Genomic DNA, 20,911 nt, shown 5'->3' with positions numbered 1-20,911 from the left:
TTTCTTTCAAAATAACTTTTACGCTGCACTTTGATGTTAAAATTTTGAATATAATTTAACATTAATTTTAGAAAATGATAAATACTCAGAATCATGAATTCATTAATGTCACTAAAATGAATCTAATTTGAACAATTTATATTTTGGGATTGTGGCTTAAAAACTGTTTTGTGGTTAGTGGCTTAGAGCATTTCTTAATTTTTCTTATTCTGACTGCACCAATTTTGCAAGCTTTATCCATCTTTTATAGTACCTAAACTCTATCTTATTTCTGTAAAAAAAATCTTAAAGATACTAGATAAGAAAAAACTTACTAGAGAAAAACTATGTTGTAAATCTTGCATATATATATATATACATAATCATGATCATGTTATAGATATGTATTTAAATAAACAAATACCAAAGAACACTTACAAAGATAAAACACGGAAGACGCGAATTACGAATGTGAACCATGATTCTGTTTTTGAAACCTGTCTTCAGACTTGTTGTAAATCCTGAAGTGAAGGTTTCCCGGAAGGAGAAGAAAATGCTCTAACCCTTCTCCAATCACAAAAATCCCCAAATTGGGCTGTGGTCTGATTCAATTTAGACCTAATATATATTTTTTACTAAAAAGTAAAAAAAAATATGAAGAAGAAGAAAATAAAATCAATCAAGATATGTATTAACATTGTTATCAATTTAATTTTTTTTAATCAATGTTCTCAAGTAAATTCTAAAAGTATGTTAAGATGCTTCATTCAAGTTCTAAATGGAGCAGTTTACATACCAATAGCTAGTATTATATGAAACTGTTTCTATTGTTTTGTTAATTTTAAACCTAATTTAAAATGCTCTTATAAGAGCTGGTCAATGTTAGCTTAAGTTTTTTAACCAGCTCTTAAGCTTCAGATATTGCAATTACATTATTAGCCAAAATTTCATTTATGACCCGGCCCCTTAGGCCCATATTCAAGGATCGTTGTTGTTATATCACACTATCTATACACTTTACACAGCGTAAAACTACCTCACTAGATTTGATTTGATTTGATTTGATTTGATTCGTTTGGTCACTGCAATCTGCAAAAGAAGTAGAAACCAATTAAGCTTATCGATTCTACGTTCTTCGTCCATAGCAGGAGATATCTTATCGCAGCCTCAGGGAAGAGATCTATCGGAATCGTACCGTCCAATGTCGACTCCAGCTGACGTCGCCGGCAGAGGATCAATCACTCATGTCATATTGGACATGGACGGTCTTCTTCTCGGTAATTGCAGCAGTGCATCTGATCCTCAATCTTTTGCTTTATTGAATCGTACTGCTGACACTATCGTATTTTAGCTTGACGTTGTTAGGAATGAGTTTTAGTTGACATCGGATATGCTCTAAGTAACGTTCACGATGATGAGTATTTGATTGTTTGGATAGTTTAGATGGTAGAGCTAGGTTGAATCTGATCCGGAATTGAACAATTGAGGTTAATAGATGCAAGAATCTTTGTTCTGTTTTTGAAATTCCCCCGTTTCATTGGCTTATGAAGCTCAGTATGTGGTGCACCAAGTTTAGCTATCATAGGAATTAACTCTTATGTAGATGTTAACTTTGTATCTATTGTTCACATTAATGGAAATAACTTATGGTGGATTTGGTTTCTTTTGCAGATACTGAGAAGTTCTATACCGAGGTCCAAGAAATCATACTTGCTAGATTCAACAAAACGTTTGATTGGTCTCTCAAGGCTAAGATGATGGGTAGAAAAGCTATAGAAGCTGCTAGGATTTTTGTTGAAGAAAGCGGGATCAGTGATTCTCTTTCAGCTGAGGACTTCCTTGTCGAGAGGGAGGCAATGTTGCAAGACCTTTTCCCTACTAGTGAGCTAATGCCAGGTAACAATCTCCTTTCTGTTACACTTGTGTTTGCAAACACATGACATATGGTTCACAGGAAGATCGTATGTCTAGATATATATGCTTGATGTGGGTGCAAATGTAAAAAGGCACTGACTTTGTGTTAAATCATTATCATCCGTGGAAGAAACTTGTTCTGTATTTGGTTCATCTCGATTGATCTTAACACTTTAAGCTACAAGTAGATAACAGCTATACATGAAGCCGTTGTATTCATATTAACCAATTCTCGTCCACATTTTCAGGGGCTAGCCGACTAATCAAGCATCTTCATGCAAAGAATATTCCAATTTGTATTGCTACGGGGTATCTCTTTTCTTCATCAGCACATCCATATCTTGCAACATTCTAAGCTTCTCTTCTTTACAATCTGGAAACTGACTTGTCACCTTGAAATGTTTGTTGCAGTACTCATACACGGCATTATGAACTAAAAACCCAAAGACACAAAGAGCTTTTCTCATTGATGCATCACGTAGTTCGCGGTGATGATCCAGAGGTGAAGCAAGGAAAGCCTGCCCCAGATGGCTTTCTCGCTGCAGCTAGAAGATTTAAGGTAATTAACAGGCCACTACTAGTGCATATATGATTTATTTGTACCCTCCATTTCAAACTCGACAATGAGTTGTAAACTAATGTATTCTCTTTGTCTTATGTTACTTAGGACGGTCCTGTGGATCCACAAAATGTTCTGGTATTCGAAGACGCTCCATCTGGAGTTCTTGCTGCTAAAAATGCCAAAATGTAAGCTGATTTCGTCTAGTAGTTTCTAAGTTTTCTCATGTAAAGCAAACAGATGAGCATTTAAGGCAATTACAAATACACAATTATTCACAACAAGGAAAGAAGTTTATGTTTTTTTCAAATCTTCTCTACAGGAACGTGGTCATGGTGCCGGATCCTAGACTAGATATCTCTCACCAAGATGTTGCAGATCAAATCCTAACCTCTCTACTCGATTTCAAACCGGAAGAATGGGGTTTGCCTCCGTTTGAAGATTCAAACTAGATGATACAACAAGCTTCTTTAAGGTAATGATAAAAAAATCAGAATCATGAATCCGTGAGAAGGTGATTGTTTGTCCTATTATATTGTTTTGGTATTTACATGACAAGGCCATGGGGTTTTTATGTCGTCAAGGGGTTTTTATATGATTTTTTTTTGGTTATATTGAAGACACAAATAGAAAGTAAGTGGTGACATGACGAGAGACCAAACAAAAATATTGTCTCAACGTTTAAACAAATTATTCTTGTACAACTTACTCTTACCCACAAGTTTCAACATTGGCTTATCTCTGATTTTGTTTTTGTCGGTATAGCTGAATAGCCTGAATTGATTCCTTCTTTTATGGTTTGGAATCTCTCTTCTTTACGCATCACTAACATGTGTTGTTCCTGCATAAAAATTAATACCCTCGTCCTTTCTTCAACGTCTAATGTTTTATTTTAGGTCTAAACAATGTCAATTTAATCAAGAAAACTTGATTGAATTTAGTAATACTACTAGTTCTAAACCTGTGATATTTTAAAACATACAAAACATTTATTTGATTCAGTTTTCATATGGGTTTCTCGGTATGATTTCGTTGTTAACCAAATTTAGGATAGATAAATTAAGTTAAATTACATCTATTGTATTGTCTCTTAACTTTGCCATATTCTATAGTTCATGTTTTTTTTTCAATTTAGTGGGTAGACAAGTGAACAAAAAAAGCAAACACATCCGATGATACTTTTACAATAAATGCCACTGATCAAATCATACGACATTGGCTGCTACAAAACATCTTCTGACATCGTTGTCAAAACAGTTTTTTCTCCTCACTCGTTTCTTTTCACCTTGCTTGTGTTTCCTTTCACCGGCAAGATTCGAATTCTCTTCGCTACACGAACAAAGTCCCTGTATCCTCACAAACCAATTTTCTCATTAACTTCAAAGTTCCAAGTACTGTATATTGCTATTATATAAACTTCAAATATACGAGAAAATTATTTAGAGACTTTTTGTGAAAGATCAGTTTATACGTGAAACGCTCACAAACGTATGAAAGAACTAAATTTAATTAAAGAAGAGATTAATGTTGAAAAGAGTAAAAGAGAGGAGTATTACTTCCAAGTAAGATCGCCTGCGAGGAGTAGATCATTCTCCATGTCTTCATAAGCAATAAGATGGCCAGGAATGGCGTTAGACAAATCAAGATCGTCCGTCGAATCAGCCCCATCGACAAACATTTGCCTCAGAGCCAAAGCCAAGCTCTGATAACTCCCATGCTTGTCTAGGCTTACGCGTTGGCAAATCGAACGTCCCTCTAGCACAACCGTAACCGGAGGAACCACTGATGAAACTAGATCGTCCTCGACGTTAAGACCAAACCCTTGGAATGATCTCCCGGCCGCTCCGGTGGTGGATTTGCTATTATTATGGTTTTTCGAAATAGATTTGGGCATGAAAGGTGTCGTGGTGTCACGAGGTTGTTGTGTGTTGGTGTTGCCTTGATGAAACCTTCTTTGCAAAGAGTCTTGGCTTTGTGGCTCAAAACTGTTCATACTGAGTGTAGGGTTTTAGGGTTTTTGTAACTTAGAGAAGACAACTCAAACTGTTTCGTGTGTTTTTTCTATGCTAGGCACTAGAAAGAGAATGAGAAAGAGAAAGAGAGAGAGACTGTGTATGTTTGATGAGTCTGGTGAAAGTGAATGTATGTACTTATAAATAGATAGAGAGAAGGCGTAAACTGTGTGGCAAACAAAAGGTGTCTTTTTAATTTACGATTTTTTTTGTTTTAATGTTGTCTTAAAATTTTCATTTAATTTGAAAGTACATCTGCTCTTTGGCCTTCTCGTTAAACAATGAATCCTTTGCCTTTAATTAATAATCAAATTATATATTTAATCATTCAATGAACAATTGGATTCACGTAGAGATGTTCTCACATGCATTTGTATTAAATGATATTATTACGATGCTATAATCTGTCTATCACTGTGTCACTGTGGGAGCAAGAGCTGTTACAGGAAATGTCAAAAGGTTTAAGGTTTTCACACTAATTTTTTCAACCCATATTGTTCTTTCAATCGCAAGATATATATGTATGCATATAAAAACGAAGATGTTAACGTGGACAAGACGCAAGCTGACTAAAAACATAAGTTGGTAAACTTTAGAAAAATTTTTACAAGTCACTAACTCACTATAATAAGTATAAAAAAATTAGTATGAACTAGGAACCCCAAATGAAAAAGACATTATAAATTGATCGAGTAATTAAATAATGAAACATAAGGTAATAGAAAAAGAGATCTTGTAAATTGTAACGCATGGGCTGCGGAGACGACCGCGCTGCCGTCGCCGAACGCCTCGCTTCCTTGACTCGCGCCTGGTCGGGAGCTCCACGTCATCTTCTTTTCATACTTACTCTTATACACACATCTAGCTTAACTAAAAAGAAAACATGACACAATCATATATATTACACAACTTCATACATTTATTGCATCATACACGAATACTTTTACCATATCTATCTCATATATTGCATACTGATCTCTCGGTTTATGGCAAACAACCGGAATACAATCTAATCTAATCCAAACTCTCTTAAGTTATAGATGTTGGCTCACTGAATTATATTAAACAAATAAACCTGTCAGCCTACCTAAAATTAGTTGGACACAACAAATTTAAACTAATTTTAAAAATACTGATTCCAAATAAAACACTATACAATATTTCTTTTAAAACGCAAATAATACGCCTACATGAAAAGAAAAAAATAACGAGTAAGAGTTGTTATTAATTATATTATGGCATGCTTAAATGTTTTTAACGGTGAACATTTTTTTGTCTGTTGAATTCAAAAAACTAACGGTGGATGTGGATCCAACAAGCAAGATAGGTGAATGAGCTAAAAGCAAACCCCAAGAAGACATAAAACGAAGCACAAGAAGCATATTTTCTTAAGTTTGAAGCAAACAATAATGTTCATGTAGGCGTACTTATTAGATGAGCGTAGATCAGTTAATTTAAAACCTCGGGATTCGAATTAGAAGACTCGAAGATCCGACATGGAAGGCATTGAAATGTTTAAAACTTACCTCGGTTTCATATAATTTCAAATTTAAAGAGTATAGTTTTAACACATTTCATTTTATATTTTTATATCATCTAATTAATTTGTCTCGATTTTTGTTTTTTTTTCGATTCTACAGACATACGTTAATGTTTGCTTATTTCACTCCCCGATACTAATCAAAAAAAATAATAATAACAATCAAAAGACTTACCTGCTGTTTTGGTCTGTTTCTAACCAAACAATGATAATCATTTTACCATGTTCATCTTACCTACATTAGCACAACTGTTAAGAGAGGCTTTACAAAGAGCCCAATTAGGCTTACAAGGCCCAATTAATACGGTGGTAGCCCAATGTCAACCGTTGGCGCGTCAAAATCACGTGGAGGAGAACTGAAGCCAGTGGGTGTCTCCGCAGTGGATCATAACCTTAAAGCTCATTATCAAATCCTTTTGATTATTACTGAAACAAAAAAAGCAAAGTGGAAAAAGAAAAAAAAAAAAAGCAAAGAGAGGTTTTAAAAAGTTTTATTATTTTTAATTTCGCTCTCCTCCCAGAAACATTCCGTTTCAGATATTTTTGATTTTTGAATTTGTGTTTCGCTCTCTCTCTCTCTCTCTCTCTCTCTCTCTCTCTCTCTCTCTCTCTCTCTCTCTCTCTCTCTCTCTATCAGCTTTCGCGATTAGATCTGATTCTGTGTGTATACGACGGAGGAGGAGATTAACCGTCGCCGTTTCGAAAATGCCGGCGTCTGATTCTGAGTACGATGCCAAAGTAAGATTTACTGTTTTCCGATTTGATTGTTTTCTCTGATATTTCTCATCGGATTTTTAAAGTGAAATTGATTTCATTCTCTGGTTTGTGGATTCACAGGTTTTATCTCAGTCTGCGACTGGGTTAGTTTTCTTAATCCACCTAGGGTTTTACTTTTTAGAATCTCCGATTAGTACTGATAGGGTTTTTTTTTTTTTTTTTTTTGTTCTGGATTGATTGAGAAGGGATTACACATTCGCGAATGTGGATAATTTGGAGCACTGTACGAAGTATTTGAATCAGACGATGGTTACGTTTGGATTTCCCGCGTCGCTCGATCTCTTTTCGAATGATCCGGTGTGTTTTTTTTTCTTCTTCTAATTATTGATTTCGTCGTTAATGTGAAATTGTTGTAGGGGAGGTTTGGGGGGGGGGGGGGGGGGGTTTGATTTAGGGTTTTTGTTTGGTTTAGGTTTCTATCTCAAGGACCTGCAATTGTATGTACTCGTTGCTGCAGCAGCGACAGCGTGATATAGAGTTTAGAGACTCTGCTAATGAGCTGAGACAGAGGTGAGTTTTGGTTTTCTTCCTTCTTTGAATTTTCAATGCGGCTTTTGAATTGTTGTTCTTGGAGGAATTGACTATTGTTAAGTGTTTCACTGGCTAAGAATATATATTTCTAGATGTTTTATTGCTCTATCATGCTTTAACATAGTTTGATATTTGATTTTCGGAAGGGGTTCATAATGTTTTTTATGTGCATTCCCTTACTGTGTATAGACAACAATCGGATATAGCTAGACTTGAAGCTAAAGTTGAGAGGCTTGAAGCGCAACTTCACCAGAAGGACAGGGAAATCGCTACAATTACCAGAACCGTGAGTCCTTTCAAGTTTTTGCTGAGATGATTTTTGGTTAGGTTCTTGATTGAAGAGAGTTTGATTCTGACTTCACTCTTTTGACAGGAAGCCAAAAACACAGCAGCTTTGAAGTCCCAGATTGAAAAGCTACAGCAGGAGAGGGATGAATTCCAAAGGATGGTGATTGGTAACCAGGTCTGATAGTTTATAGTATTTGGATTAACTACTTTCTCTTTTGGGGGAATTGTACTGATGGATTTTTCTGCATTTATACTCTAATCTCTGAATAGCAAGTCAAAGCTCAACAGATTCACGAGATGAAGAAAAAGGAAAAGGATTACATTAAGTTGCAGGTTGTGCATCTTATCTCGTGGAACTTACTTTTATGTATCCTGTTTAAATTCTGCATTGTGATCACTAAGTTTTTTTTGTTTCTCTTGTAGGAACGGCTGAATCAAGTATTAATGGAGAAAAAGAAAGAATCAAGATCTGGAATGGAGATTATGAATCTGCTACAGGTCCTTTTTACCAGCTTCTTGCTTTTTCCAATAATTAAAATGATAAATGTGGAAATTTTCACCTAACTGATTGTCTGATATACATAATAGAAAGAAGGGAGGCAGCGTGGTACCTGGAATGGCAAGAAGACTGATACTGATTTCTACAAAAAGATAGTATGAGTCTAACTACATCAAATCAATAACACAATGCAGAGTTCCAAAGGGCATATTCTTTAATAACGTTGCCCCTACAGGTGGATGCGTATGAAGCGAAAAATCAAGAATTAATGGCTGAGAACACTAATCTAAGAGCATTACTACGATCCATGCAGGTTTGCTCTTTTTTTCATGCTAAGCTTAACTTGAGACTTGAGTAACCTAAGATGTTTTATTCATAAGCGAAAGTTTTTATCTCTCGTTTTGTTGCAGACGGATATGCGTGATTTCCTAAATGCTCCAAACGGGTCAGCTAATCCTTCATTGGCTGGCAGTGACAAACGTGAGGTTGACACTTCACAATCTCCACTGGGTGGGAAGACGGTATGTATAATCTTAGTTTATTGAATGTGTTTGTAATAATCCTGTATAATTGATGGTCCAGTATCTAACTAACTAGTCATGACACAGGACGTCTTTGATCTACCTTTCCGGATGGGTAGAGGTCATATAGAAGAAAGTTTGCGCACTAAGATGGCTTCTATAAAGGTTTTTCCTTAACGACATTATGCATTTACTCAGCAAATTCCATCTTTTATCTGTAGTTAACCTTTTTGCTGTTTCTTATTATTTCCTTGGGACATAAAAATAAAGGAACGCATGGTCCAGTTACAAGATGAACCTAAAGGAGCATCTGTTACATCTGAAGCAACAGAGAGAGAGCTTGAACTCGAAGCTCAGCTTGTTGAGGCAAGAAGTATAATCCAAGAACAGGTTCTCTTCCTCATTTTTCTTTTACTAACAGCTCAGAGACTATTTTCCTCAGCCTCTACAATTATTGATGTTTTCGAAGCAACACTAAGTTTATTGAAAATGTCTTTGACATCTGTTTATTCTATTGCAGGAGTCCATAATGTCGAAACATCTCCCTAAATCAGAGCAGCGAAGGTATCAATTTATATTCTTTAATTTTGGCTCTAAACAAAGATGGTTATGTGAAACAACTGATAGTAGCCAAACTTGTAACAGGAAATCCGTAGTTCCGCTGGCAGCTGAGGTATACTTATAGATTCCTCTCTCCTTTAGTACTCCGTTACATTATTTCTTCGTAAAGATGTTCTTTATCGTTTTTGTTTCACAAAAAAAGAGCTTAATAATGACTCTTGACTGGTCTCTATTTATATAATGTATCCGCAGGGAGTATGAAGATGCCTAAAAACTTAAAAGCAATGGATCCATGTTAAGGTATGTTGCTAAAAGATTTGTCGCAAAATGTAGTCTTAGTAATGTGTTCCAATCACAAACCTCTCCTTCCATATCGAAGCTATGTATATTCAAGTTTTTAGTTGTGTCAAATCAGAGATCCTGTCTCCTTTTTGGAGATAAAAATTCTTACTATAAATGATCAAGGCTTAATGATGGGTTGTTTAGTGTCAAAAAAATCAAGATTCGTACTCTCTGTTACAGTATCTCATATCTACTAAATTAGCAATCACACAGTAAGTCATAGAAGACAAACACCATGTTCTTTGTTCCAAGTTCCAAACCAAACTAATCAAATCACTTTGAAACTATTCTCATGATTAGATTGTTTTGGTCTGTCCAATATAATTTAGGAGACTTATAGACATTTGCAGTTCTGTAACTCTTAGATATGAATAGTAGATACTAGGGGTGAATTGAATTTGGTTAGATCGTATTTACTTTTTACAACAGAAATCATTCTTTTTGACAGAGAGCTACAAGAGAAAAAGTAGTAACATTATTCTTAGCTACCATCCTTAAACTCGATTTTAAAATTTGGTTTTCACTTCATGAGTCAAAAACTCGAATACCGTATTGTTGCCACGCCTTGTTTTTTCTTTATAATCAAAGATTCGAATATTTTGAATAAATTGGGATGCGATTCACGTAGCGTCAGTTTTAGCAACACTAATAAGTTTTTTTGCTGTAATAACAGAACATACTCGGTTGCGTGGCCACAATTTCTTGATTGGAACTTGCTTTAAATAAAAGAAGAAGAATTAAAATCGTATGTTTTCGTAAAAGTGGGTTTAATTGTGGTAATTGCGTGATTAGCGCGATGGCGATTCATGCAAAAATGGGTTTAAAAAAAATCTCAACGATATGAAATTGAGGAGTACGCAAAGTTTGGCGTCTCTTAAGGGGTTGGTCATTTGCCTTCACATGCGCATATGAAATCAGCCGTCCTTCAAACTGTATTAACGTGCGTTTCATCTTAAAGTAAACATAGATTTTTAATATCTAAGTATATAAAGGAAATCAAATATTTTATAACTCCAAAAAGGGAAATCATTATTTAAAAAAGTTCCTTATAAAACAAACAATTTTCAACAGAAATTCCTTGGTGGGGAAAGAAAGATAAAGTAAAATATAAATGTTTTAAATAGTTTTGATTTATTTCTCTGTTGGATAGTTGAGTTTCTTTAATTGGTATATTGTAATTCATAATTATCGGATTTGCCTTGGCAATTACTAAATATTCCTGTTACAATGATAAGAAATAAAACTGACCAATTGGCAATTGTGGTTGGCCACTATGAAGAACCGGTTTCCAAACAAAATAATAAATTAATAATTAATAAGCAATCTAATCACGGGACAAAATATTAATTGGGTACGTAATTCCAAAGATAATATATCTAAATTATCTTTGTATAGCAGATTAGAGGAGTATAAGCTTGGTGGGGATTACAATGAGAAATGGTTGATTTCTTCTTTTGGAATATACAGTTTCTTTAATCGTAGTTTAGAATAAATTTCCGATGGTGAATCAACCAATTGTGCATCAAATATAATTCGGTCTTATCCACCACCACTGAAACCATTTAAAGCGTACAACTTCTTTGAATCAATGTTAATGATACACACATTGGCCCGTGCCAAAGCAACCTAATGATCACCAAAGAATACAAGTAATTGAGTTTTGTTTTTGTATATTACAATCAAAGTCAAACCCTGACAAAAATTATGTATTTATATTAACAAGACATTATAATCAAACTCGTTACATGTAATACATCATGCGTCTAAGATTCACATATATAGTCAACTCTCCTAACCATTAAATCAATTTATATCCATTCTTACGCCCATTTTATCGGGCAAGAATCTCTCTTTCCATATATAAAAATATACACACACACACATATATAGTTGCACTCTATATCATCGCCATAAATCTCACGTATCCATCCTTCTCCCTTTATACGTACAAACGAGCATCATCATGAATGAAGAACACAATAACACATGTCCAACACCAAAAGCTTCATTATTGTTAATGGAGGATGATCTATGCAAGAGAGAATCAATGATCTCAAGAAACTCATCGGTGGGAGGCTCTTCTAGACTGTTCTATTACTATCATCATCGGAGCCTCGACAAAGGGGTTCCTTTTAAGTGGGAGATGCAGCCGGGAACGCCGATCAATCCTCCACCGGAAGACGCCGTTCCTCCGATTACTCCTCCTCCGGCGTTTCTCAGCCTTGGTTTCCCAAAACCCTCAATTTCAGTCGTCGCAGACTCTAATAAACATTCTCTTTTTCCGGCGAATCTTAAGATTTGGAAGTGGAAGAATCTTCGTAAGAGATGTTTCTCTAGATGGTCAAGCCAAAGCATGCTTAGTAAAGGTAATTACGTTTATTATATATATGGTAACTTTTAATTATCAATGTATTTGGAAATTTCACAAGATGTATATAAACAATATTGATCGTTTAATCAAGTGCAACCTAAAGTATCTACACTTTTAATTTAGGTTTTGATTAATTACACTATGAAATGAACGAATGTGGAAAGTATAATGCGCACGGACTCGTTTATATAACACAGTAATTGGCGAATTGGTAAAAAAAAATATAACTAATCATTTCGTCATTCTGCAAATCATATACTATAATTTTTGTTATTCTTCTTTAAAATTCTTTTTAAAACAATGTTTATATATATGTAACATCTAATAGACATTTGCCCGTATGATCCCTCAGATTATAATAATGGTCGTAGCGGTAGCTCAAAATCTTGTGATGAATTGGAGAGATTCGACAAGTTTGATGAGGATTACAGGTCGAGCTCATCATCATCTTCTTCTTCTTCGTCGTCGTCGTCTTCCTCGAAAGATCGGCGATTGATAAAGGCTTCCCCACGTCAATGGTTTAGCGGTTGTCCACCTCGGAACCCAAGAAACAATTATACTGGTTATCGTTAAAAAGCTCTTCTCTTTAATCATTGTTTTAATTGTACCAGATTAATACTCAAGACAACGACACCGTCGACACGATAAAAAATTACAAAAAAAAAAAAGTATCAGACTTCGAAAAATTATCCGAATATATATATTTTTGGCGTCTTGTTTATTTTTATCTATCAAATCTTTTAGAAATATATAATCAACAATTTTGATCGTAATACTTATGAATCTTAAACTAAAAAAAAATTCTATTTATTGTATAGATGGGCCAATGATCTTATATCTTAAGCCCATATATATCTTCGATTGGGCAGATCCAAGTATGTATGAGATAGATCATCTATCATAGTCATAGATGTGGCAGCTGGACCCAAACAAAAAGAAAACCATCAACAGCTGTAATACTTGCTTCAAATTTCATAAATGCCCCCCCCCCCCCCCCAATTAATATAGATGCACCATATAATAACAATTTAGCGACTTATTATATGAATTTATAAAGTCTTTGGGATTTTAATCGCATGACCTCATGCACACTATAATAGGCTGGACAAAACGATTGTAGCCGTTAGATATTCTTGAGCCAGCTAAAATAATACTATTGTTATTTTTGAACGACTGAGATAAAAAGCTCTCCAGCGACATGAACAATCAACAAACAAAAACAAAATGCCTATTTCATCGTCCAATAAGCAGCAAAGTGTTTATTATAATACCTATACAAATATAGAGATACTTTTTTTTTCAAGTCAACAAAGACAAAAATGAACTATATTATTTATTTTTATATTAAAATGGAAAAGTGTCATGCGATAATTCACAATGTACAATAATAACAAAATAGTAGGATGACAAAGCAAACGTGGGGAATGATTTGATGATGTAGCTTTCCAAATTCAGACCCATTTCTATATTTTTTTTTTCGTACAACTTCGTTATATATATATGTAGTTTTTTGTAATGTATTCTTATTTCATTATTTGTATAATTGTATGATACAAAGGCCCACGCTTGATTCTGGATCGGTTAGTTCAAATGTGTTTTTCCCTTGGTTAAATCAGTTATAACTTCATGTTTATCATTTTTAGAAAAATGCAAGTTTTTTTTTAAAAAAAAATGTGAATGAAATCTTAAAACAACAACTCGTATATTTCGGCGCCGAACTCTTTGGCGACATTTCCTGTCTTTATTTTCGTTGGGGAAATTTGTTTTTAGCACCACCTCCTATTTTTCCTTTTTTACCTAAAACTATCAAAAGCTGAAACGCAAAAAATTACACGTTTTTTTTTCATAGCCTCGTCATTTTGAGTTTTTGTATGAATGGATAAATCAAACAATCAATATTGTATACAAATACAATTTTATTTTACTACCAAACATCACATTTTAAATACCGAATTTATAGTTTGTGCATCCCTTGACCGACTATTATGAGTTTTTGAGCAAAGTGATAAATACATAAAATGAAAAATCAAATTTTAAGCTCCATGACTTGACTAGTGATTGTTGAACCCATCATACTAAACATAAACTTTTGTTTCCTTTTTTTTTAGCATTTGAATTCGAAGAGATCAGTTAATCGTGAGGTGAGTTTGCTTAGTCCAAAAGTAAGCTATACACCCACTCCGGTTTCATTACTTTACTTTCGACCGGTCCACCGTGCCCTCTTTTTGGAATCTTGTTCAACTTATATAAAATTTTGCTTTGTTCGACATTTCATATAATAAACTTGTGGTTTCACATTCTTTGACCGCACAATCCCCATTAAATAACTCCATCGCTCCGCCGCTTTCAATGGAAAAGGCAGCATATATTAGAATATACTTACTACTTATATAAGCTAATAGAACAAAATGATAATGTTGTATGGCTTAGAGTTTATTTAGCTAATCAGGAAAAAAAAAAGATTATATAACACGTGATACACCGAATTGATGACGCGACCTGGAGACCAAAGACGTGCTTTAAAAGCTGGCATATATTTCGCATTTTAAAGTGTTATTTCCGCATCTAGTGTATTCGCACCACTCTCGTATCCATGAATATATAAGAGATTCATATTGCATAGTTTTTTTTTGTCAATGATCTTTTTGAGTAATTGGTATTGTAGTATAAAATAATGTTGAAGCGTAGAAAACAAAATTGAAAGGAAACAGATATATAAATATAATTGTCAAAACACGATAATGGTGCAGGGTGAAGAGATAGACAATGGGATAACGCAGCATGCAGAAGACACGTGTGCATAGTGGCTGACACGTGTGGACGGTTTACATGCAAAGTGCAGACCATGTGCTTCGCCATTACCACTTAATTAAAGCTCACCATCTTCTTTTAGGTCCCAACCATGTAATTAAATTAGCTTTAACTGGATTGGTTTTAGCAGATCTCACCAAATACAGTCCACAGATTTTACTCAAAACTTTTTTTTTCTTTTTTTAAGTAGTCGCACTCGCCAAATCAAACTCGCTAAATAAACATAAAACGCTATTATATAGTTTCATTAGATAAATAAACGAGGAGGAACAAAGTTGTCATTCAACAATTGATTCCACGTTTGCCTCCGTACGAAACACATCAATTGCTAGAAACATACTAATTGTTTTCTACGGACCACCCTTTTTTTTGTTTTGCCACGACAAAAAGTTAGATTAGATTAGCGAATGTTGTTTAATTAAAAATGTAGAATTTACCGAATTCCTAAGCATTTCAATTTACGTGACTAAAATTTTGATATGTGATTCCGAATTCCTAGATTAAAATCATAACAATTTTTTTTTAAGAAAAAGAGCATATGGTAAATCAAAAGAATGAGAAATTGGCGCCAAGCCGATATGAATAGCGAGCTTTTAATAAAGTGTTTTAATATTTTTTTTTTCATGAATCGCAGAACGTAATGAATTTAAAAAAAAAAAGGAAAAAAAGAGTAGACGAAAATGTCAAATTGATATTGGAGTGGTCAAAGAATGACGAAGAGGAAGGGCCAAAGTTTGTAATAATTGGATACAGAACAGAGGGGACACGCGTCACCTTATTGGACCATCTCCAATTATTCCACTTTCCTTGTACTATTTTGTATTAAGCTTTTAGTTTAATATTCCATCACTTTCACAATATAAGATGTTTTAGAAGTTTTGTTTGTTTTATAATATAAAATATTTTCAATTTTTAAAGTAGTTTTTAGATTAATTTTATATTTTTTATTATTTATTTTATGTAATTTTGATTCTAATTGATTAAATTTTATAAAAATAAACATTTCTTATTATGCATGCGAATAGAATAATAGTAATGAATGTAAAATGAATTTAAAATAATTAACCTAGGATTGAGGAGGCTAAGTCTTATCCACAGTAATGAATGAGATTTTTAATTAAAAATTACTGGGTTAATATGACATTATTTTGGTTAATATATGCTAAGATTGCCTAATCTTAAGATATGATTTTGTGTTTTGGATTCTCAACTTGCATCCATTAATAAACTATTTACTTTAGACAAAAACAAAATTTCAAACCATTCACCGTATGTGTATTACTACGTAGACCGTTCGTTCTTACACGTCAGAAGAAGAAACACGAAACAGAAAATTAAAAATAAAAATGAAAATGAAAGTGACGTGAGACCAGTCGCCGCCCAGTTCATCCCATCAAAAGCTTCCACTTGCCCTTTTGCTGTCTTCCTCTCTCTCTCTTTGCTCAACTATTTTTTATTTTGCTTTTTACTGTTTCTTTCCTAGAAATAATTTAGTTTCATCATTACATTATTTGGTAAATACGTACTAGATGACTTTTTTTTTGGTAGGAGCTGCTGACTACACTAAAAATCCTATCAGTAGTTAAAAACTTAAAACTGATTATCATATGTTTTCAAAGGTAATCCAAAAAATAAATAAAGATGTGCGAATTTTATCTATTTAGTAGTTTTGAGTTAATACTAAAACTAGTAAACACGAAACTATCATTAGCTATAATATATACATCCGACATTCTAATTGTTTTATATGATTACGTGGTCTCTGCATGTAATTTTCTAATCAAAATTGTCAAATATTGATATACTATTTTTTAGCGTTGAAGTTCGAATATAAACTACAGAGTCTCGACCCTCGTGCTGTTCCTCTCTCTCTCCCTCTATTTCTCTGTTCCTCTCTCTCATACATTTCCTCACTCGTCTCTCTCATATTGACCTCTATATCTGTGTCGTGTCCTCTCTCTTTCTCTCTCTATCTATCTCTCAAACCCTAGAGGAAGGGAGTTAAAAGACGAGACCTTCCACTATTTCCAAAGTCGTGAGAAATCACCAGTGATAAATCTCTCACTCTATCTCTCTCATCCAAAAGACTTCACGAGTCCCCAAAGAGAAAAAAACCCTATTCCCAAAGATGAAGAACAATAACAACAAATCGTCTTCTTCTTTTAGCTATGATTCTTCTTTGTCTCCTTCTTCTTCATCTTCTTCCCACCAGAACTGGCTCTCTTTCTCTCTCTCCAACAACAACAACAACAACTTCAACTCTTCCTCAAACCCTAATCTCACTTCCTCCACATCTGATCATCAACATCCTCACCCTTCTCACCTCTCTCTCTTTCAAGCTTTCTCCACTTCTCCAGGTTCTCTTTCTCTCTCAACTTATTAGTTTTTACTTTGTTTTGTGTTTTTGTCTTTTGAAATTTTATATGACTTAGGACAAACCAATTTTGTGTGTTTTGTTGCACCTAGACCAGTTCTTTACCCTTTTTGGTTTAATTAAACTTTTGCTTATTTAGATTTAGTAGCCTATACTCAATTCATTACTTCTGTTTGGTTTAAGTGTCCTTGGAAATCAATCAAATCTAATCTAATGAGTTATACTATGTACTAGATCTAATTAATGTTCCTATAGAATCTTTCACTAGATATTGTCTCCTTTAGAGTTAAACACTAATTACCTCAATACCCTCTCATATGAATTTAATTTTCAGTCGAACGGCAAGATGGTTCACCGGGAGTTTCAACCGGCGATGCCACGGCGGTCCTTTCCATTTACCCCGGCGGTCCTAAACTCGAAAATTTCCTCGGCGGTGGAGCCACAACGACGACAACAAGACCAATGCAACAAATGCAATCTCTCGGCGGCGTTGTCTTTTCTTCCGACCTACAGCCACCTCTTCATCCTCCCTCAGCCGCCGAGATCTACGACTCTGAGCTCAAATCAATCGCAGCTAGCTTTCTCGGAAACTACTCCGGTGGACACTCATCGGAAGTCTCGAGCGTACACAAGCAACAACAGAACCCTCTAGTTGTCCCAGAGACTTCGCCCACCCCGAAGAAGAGCGTAGAGAGTTTCGGACAACGTACTTCGATTTATAGAGGAGTCACAAGGTTCGTTCAACAAATTATACATTCCCTATATAATAACCAAACGATAGTGTAACATTTGTGGTACATTAATATATAAAGAGGTCTATGTCTTTCTTGATATGTGTAAAAATGCATGTGTTTATAATGAGTAATAATTGAAATTTTAATGAATTAAACAGACATAGATGGACCGGAAGATACGAAGCTCATCTATGGGACAATAGTTGCCGAAGAGAAGGCCAAAGCAGAAAAGGAAGACAAGGTACACCTTCAACTTAAAATGCGCTGTGAAATATGCGTTTGTTTGTTGATATTTACTTTAATGCGCGTTATTTTCTTTTTACTTTTACTTTTTAACTTATGAGGTCACTCTCAGAATCTAACGTCGCTGTGTTTTTGTCTCTGTGACGTGAAATGATTACACAACCGTGGACGATCTGATATTTTTTGTGATGATTTTAATTGTGCTGCAGTTTATTTAGGTGAGTTCCAATAAATTCTCTCTTTAAACAATTTATTTCATCATCATCATACCATCTCTTTCTTATTTCTTGTCAAATTTAATTCCCTTCTGAAATGTTATCATTCTCCCTTGTATTTGTTATGTTCAGGTGGTTATGATAAGGAAGAGAAAGCAGCTAGAGCTTACGACCTCGCTGCTCTTAAGTATTGGGGTCCTACTACTACCACTAATTTCCCCGTAAATTACTCTCCTAATTTTATATTTCTCTTAAGAAGTTTCATAATTTGTATATATTTATTCACCGGTAAGTACTTGTAATCAGATATCGAATTACGAATCTGAACTTGAAGAGATGAAACATATGACTCGACAAGAGTTCGTTGCTTCTCTAAGACGGTAATAATTGAATTTGTGATACGTTTCTGTTCTCATAAATGTTGCAAAAAAATTCGAACTTGCTTCTTAACCAAAGTACGTTTTTTTATTTTATTATAGGAAAAGCAGTGGATTCTCTAGGGGTGCGTCCATGTACAGAGGTGTCACTAGGTCTGTTCGTTCTCCTAACCATTAGATCTTTTTAATCCTACTTGATTAGAATTCTATGAACTACTCTTAATCAGGGTGTTATGTTCCTACTTTAAATGATTCAAACTTTACTGCAATAATGCAGACATCATCAGCATGGTCGATGGCAGGCACGAATTGGAAGAGTTGCAGGCAACAAAGACCTTTACCTCGGAACATTTAGTGAGTTACATTCCGATATTGTTACGATCTGATTTATAATTCTGTTTTGGTTACGATTCCAGCAGAAATGTAAGTAATTGGATATTACACTTCAGGCACTCAGGAGGAAGCTGCAGAGGCTTATGATATAGCAGCGATCAAATTCCGTGGCCTAAATGCAGTCACCAATTTTGACATCAGTCGGTACGATGTCAAGTCTATTGCTAGCTGTAATCTCCCCGTGGGTGGACTAATGCCTAAACCATCCCAACCTACCGCAACAACAACAGCTGACAAAACCGTTGATCTAACTCCATCCGAACCTCCATCTCTGACAACACCGTCGCTCACCTTCGACGTGGCAACACCGGTCCATGACCATGGAGGAACTTTTTACCACACCGGTATACCGATCAAACCAGACCCGGCTGATCATTATTGGTCCAACGTTTTTGGATTCCAGCAGGCAAACACGAAAGCCGAGATGCGACCGTTAGCAACCTTTGGGTCCGATCTTCATAACCCCTGTCCTGGTTATGCTATAATGCCGATAATGCAAGAAGGCGAAAACAACTTTGGTGGTGGTTATGTTGGGTCAGAAGGGTATAACAATCACTCCGTTGCATCGAACCCTGTCTCGGCTATCCCGCTTTCCTCAACAACGACGACAATGGGTAACGGTAACGAAGGGTACTGGATTAATAACAACATTTCAAGTTCTTACCAAAATGCAAAGTCGAACCTCTCTGTTTTGCAGACACCGGTTTTTGGGTTGGAATGAGTTCTCTCTTATCTTTTTAGTGAGAAAAAAAAAAGGATGTAGGAAAAGAAAGACTCTGTTTGAGTTAAAGATATTTTCTTCTTTAGATTATTTATTTAAGTAGGTTTTAAAAAAGATCTATTCAAGTTTTTGCACTTTTAATGGTTGTCTACTGACCACGAATTTAGCTGGATCTGACAGTACTAACTCTTTGTTTAATGACCTTATGGGTTCTTTTTTCACTTTTCAGAACTTTTATTTAATTTTTTTATATATATTTATTTTTTCCAACTTTTTGTTGTTGTGAATGATTGAAGGTTGAACTATATGTGAATAAATGCGAAACAATCTTAGCTTAAAATATCTTTTGCATGTTTTTTTTTTTCGTCGTTTCTTTTTTTCTTGAAGTAAGCTTTTTTTTTTTCATATATCTAGTATATTTGTCTCAACATCTCTCTACGCTCAATATTTCATCTTGGAAATCGACCGCTAAGGCGTAATTTATATTGCATGGAAATTCTTTTTAAGGTATGTTTCCTGTTTCTGAAACGTTTCATAAACAGAAATTCGTGAAAACACAGAAACACGATTCCTAAAAATCTATGTTTAGAAATACGATGAAAACTTCGTTTTCGTTTTGGAAACACGATATAAACTTTTTCTTAGCTTAGAAACCTAATAAATAAAATAATTTAAAAATCTATATTTACAATAAATATAAATATATAATATTATTAGTGTTTTAATTCAATTATTTAATATTTATGTTTTGAGATTGCGTTGTTTTACCTATTTCTTTTATATAGGTTTTATGTTTGGTGTTATATTATGTATACACATATATATCAAGATAAATATATATACATATGTTTCCAAAACGTTTCCATTTCTTAATTTTAGAAAAATATCGTTTCTCGTTTTCGAAACGTTTCGCTTCCGCGTATCCGTTTTCGTTTCCATGCAACCTAGGGCGTAACGTTAGAAACCATCCAAATAGTGAAAACCAAATGGGTTTGGAAATAATACATTCGTTATAAAATGAATGGTGACTTACAGTTACAACAAACTAATATGGAATGATAAATTCGACCATCGACCTTTTTTTTTCTAACTTTCGTTTGTTTTTTCCTTTCATTCTTTTAGAGTCTTGGTTTTGTATACACATACTCG

General features: G+C 34.5%; 5 protein-coding genes across 9 annotated transcripts; 4 read left to right on the top strand and 1 right to left on the bottom strand.

Annotated features, from left to right (window-relative positions):
- The first annotated feature begins 959 nt into the window (after positions 1-959).
- On the top strand, positions 960-3,197 carry LOC104761817 ((DL)-glycerol-3-phosphatase 2). Its single transcript, XM_019240405.2, has 6 exons — positions 960-1,256; positions 1,651-1,875; positions 2,142-2,202; positions 2,305-2,452; positions 2,561-2,640; positions 2,775-3,197. Exons 1-6 carry the CDS (start codon positions 1,181-1,183, stop codon positions 2,902-2,904), a joined length of 720 nt encoding a protein of 239 aa, XP_019095950.2. The 5' UTR covers positions 960-1,180; the 3' UTR covers positions 2,905-3,197.
- A 338-nt stretch (positions 3,198-3,535) lies between these two features.
- On the bottom strand, positions 3,536-4,581 carry LOC104761822 (auxin-responsive protein IAA33). Its single transcript, XM_087499450.1, has 2 exons — positions 4,009-4,581; positions 3,536-3,798 (listed from the first exon to the last, which is right to left on the bottom strand). Exons 1-2 carry the CDS (start codon positions 4,443-4,445, stop codon positions 3,720-3,722), a joined length of 516 nt encoding a protein of 171 aa, XP_087355576.1. The 5' UTR covers positions 4,446-4,581; the 3' UTR covers positions 3,536-3,719.
- Positions 4,582-6,426: 1,845 nt separating this feature from the next.
- On the top strand, positions 6,427-9,592 carry LOC104761821 (uncharacterized). 4 transcript variants are annotated; one of them, XM_087500099.1, is made up of 16 exons: positions 6,427-6,742; positions 6,842-6,864; positions 6,967-7,078; positions 7,239-7,291; positions 7,502-7,598; positions 7,686-7,775; positions 7,871-7,933; positions 8,024-8,098; positions 8,189-8,254; positions 8,335-8,412; positions 8,510-8,620; positions 8,708-8,785; positions 8,891-9,010; positions 9,141-9,184; positions 9,266-9,293; positions 9,434-9,592. In XM_087500099.1, exons 1-16 carry the CDS (start codon positions 6,710-6,712, stop codon positions 9,440-9,442), a joined length of 1,080 nt encoding a protein of 359 aa, XP_087356225.1. In that variant the 5' UTR covers positions 6,427-6,709; the 3' UTR covers positions 9,443-9,592. The 4 variants fall into 4 exon arrangements, with proteins under 4 accessions (XP_087356225.1, XP_087356224.1, XP_087356226.1 ...); XM_087500098.1 differs by having other exon boundaries at positions 7,194-7,291; XM_087500100.1 differs by lacking the exon at positions 6,842-6,864 and having other exon boundaries at positions 6,527-6,754; positions 6,964-7,078; positions 7,194-7,291.
- Positions 9,593-11,376: 1,784 nt separating this feature from the next.
- Positions 11,377-12,702, top strand: LOC104761820 (uncharacterized). Its single transcript, XM_019240114.2, has 2 exons — positions 11,377-11,889; positions 12,247-12,702. Exons 1-2 carry the CDS (start codon positions 11,487-11,489, stop codon positions 12,465-12,467), a joined length of 624 nt encoding a protein of 207 aa, XP_019095659.1. The 5' UTR covers positions 11,377-11,486; the 3' UTR covers positions 12,468-12,702.
- Positions 12,703-16,564: 3,862 nt separating this feature from the next.
- LOC104761819 (AP2-like ethylene-responsive transcription factor AIL5) lies at positions 16,565-19,985 on the top strand. 2 transcript variants are annotated; one of them, XM_010484950.3, is made up of 9 exons: positions 16,565-17,062; positions 17,414-17,813; positions 17,972-18,054; positions 18,266-18,274; positions 18,404-18,492; positions 18,578-18,651; positions 18,751-18,801; positions 18,926-19,002; positions 19,098-19,985. In XM_010484950.3, exons 1-9 carry the CDS (start codon positions 16,834-16,836, stop codon positions 19,760-19,762), a joined length of 1,677 nt encoding a protein of 558 aa, XP_010483252.2. In that variant the 5' UTR covers positions 16,565-16,833; the 3' UTR covers positions 19,763-19,985. The 2 variants fall into 2 exon arrangements, with proteins under 2 accessions (XP_010483252.2, XP_087355575.1); XM_087499449.1 differs by lacking the exons at positions 18,266-18,274; positions 18,404-18,492 and having other exon boundaries at positions 18,606-18,651.
- Positions 19,986-20,911: the final 926 nt, after the last annotated feature.

Source organism: Camelina sativa, chromosome 18 (genome assembly GCF_030686135.1).
Source record: "Camelina sativa cultivar CO46 ecotype springtype chromosome 18, ASM3068613v1".
Lineage (NCBI taxonomy): Eukaryota > Viridiplantae > Streptophyta > Magnoliopsida > Brassicales > Brassicaceae > Camelina > Camelina sativa.
The sequence above is the reverse complement of the archived record's forward strand: the minus strand, read 5'-3'. Positions and strand labels throughout refer to the sequence as shown.

Coding starts and splice junctions, on each gene's coding strand:
- LOC104761817 (XM_019240405.2), top strand. CDS start 1,181: ATGTCGACTCCAGCTGACGTCGCCGGCAGAGGATCAATCACTCATGTC. Junction 1,876..2,141: donor TACTAGTGAGCTAATGCCAG/GTAACAATCTCC, acceptor CCACATTTTCAG/GGGCTAGCCGACTAATCAAG. Junction 2,453..2,560: donor CTGCAGCTAGAAGATTTAAG/GTAATTAACAGG, acceptor TATGTTACTTAG/GACGGTCCTGTGGATCCACA.
- LOC104761822 (XM_087499450.1), bottom strand. CDS start 4,445: ATGAACAGTTTTGAGCCACAAAGCCAAGACTCTTTGCAAAGAAGGTTT. Junction 3,799..4,008: donor GCAGGCGATCTTACTTGGAA/GTAATACTCCTC, acceptor GTGAGGATACAG/GGACTTTGTTCGTGTAGCGA.
- LOC104761821 (XM_087500098.1), top strand. CDS start 6,710: ATGCCGGCGTCTGATTCTGAGTACGATGCCAAA. Junction 7,292..7,501: donor GCTAATGAGCTGAGACAGAG/GTGAGTTTTGGT, acceptor TACTGTGTATAG/ACAACAATCGGATATAGCTA. Junction 8,621..8,707: donor CTCCACTGGGTGGGAAGACG/GTATGTATAATC, acceptor GTCATGACACAG/GACGTCTTTGATCTACCTTT.
- LOC104761820 (XM_019240114.2), top strand. CDS start 11,487: ATGAATGAAGAACACAATAACACATGTCCAACACCAAAAGCTTCATTA. Junction 11,890..12,246: donor CCAAAGCATGCTTAGTAAAG/GTAATTACGTTT, acceptor ATGATCCCTCAG/ATTATAATAATGGTCGTAGC.
- LOC104761819 (XM_010484950.3), top strand. CDS start 16,834: ATGAAGAACAATAACAACAAATCGTCTTCTTCTTTTAGCTATGATTCT. Junction 18,493..18,577: donor CTACTACCACTAATTTCCCC/GTAAATTACTCT, acceptor ACTTGTAATCAG/ATATCGAATTACGAATCTGA. Junction 18,802..18,925: donor ATGTACAGAGGTGTCACTAG/GTCTGTTCGTTC, acceptor GCAATAATGCAG/ACATCATCAGCATGGTCGAT.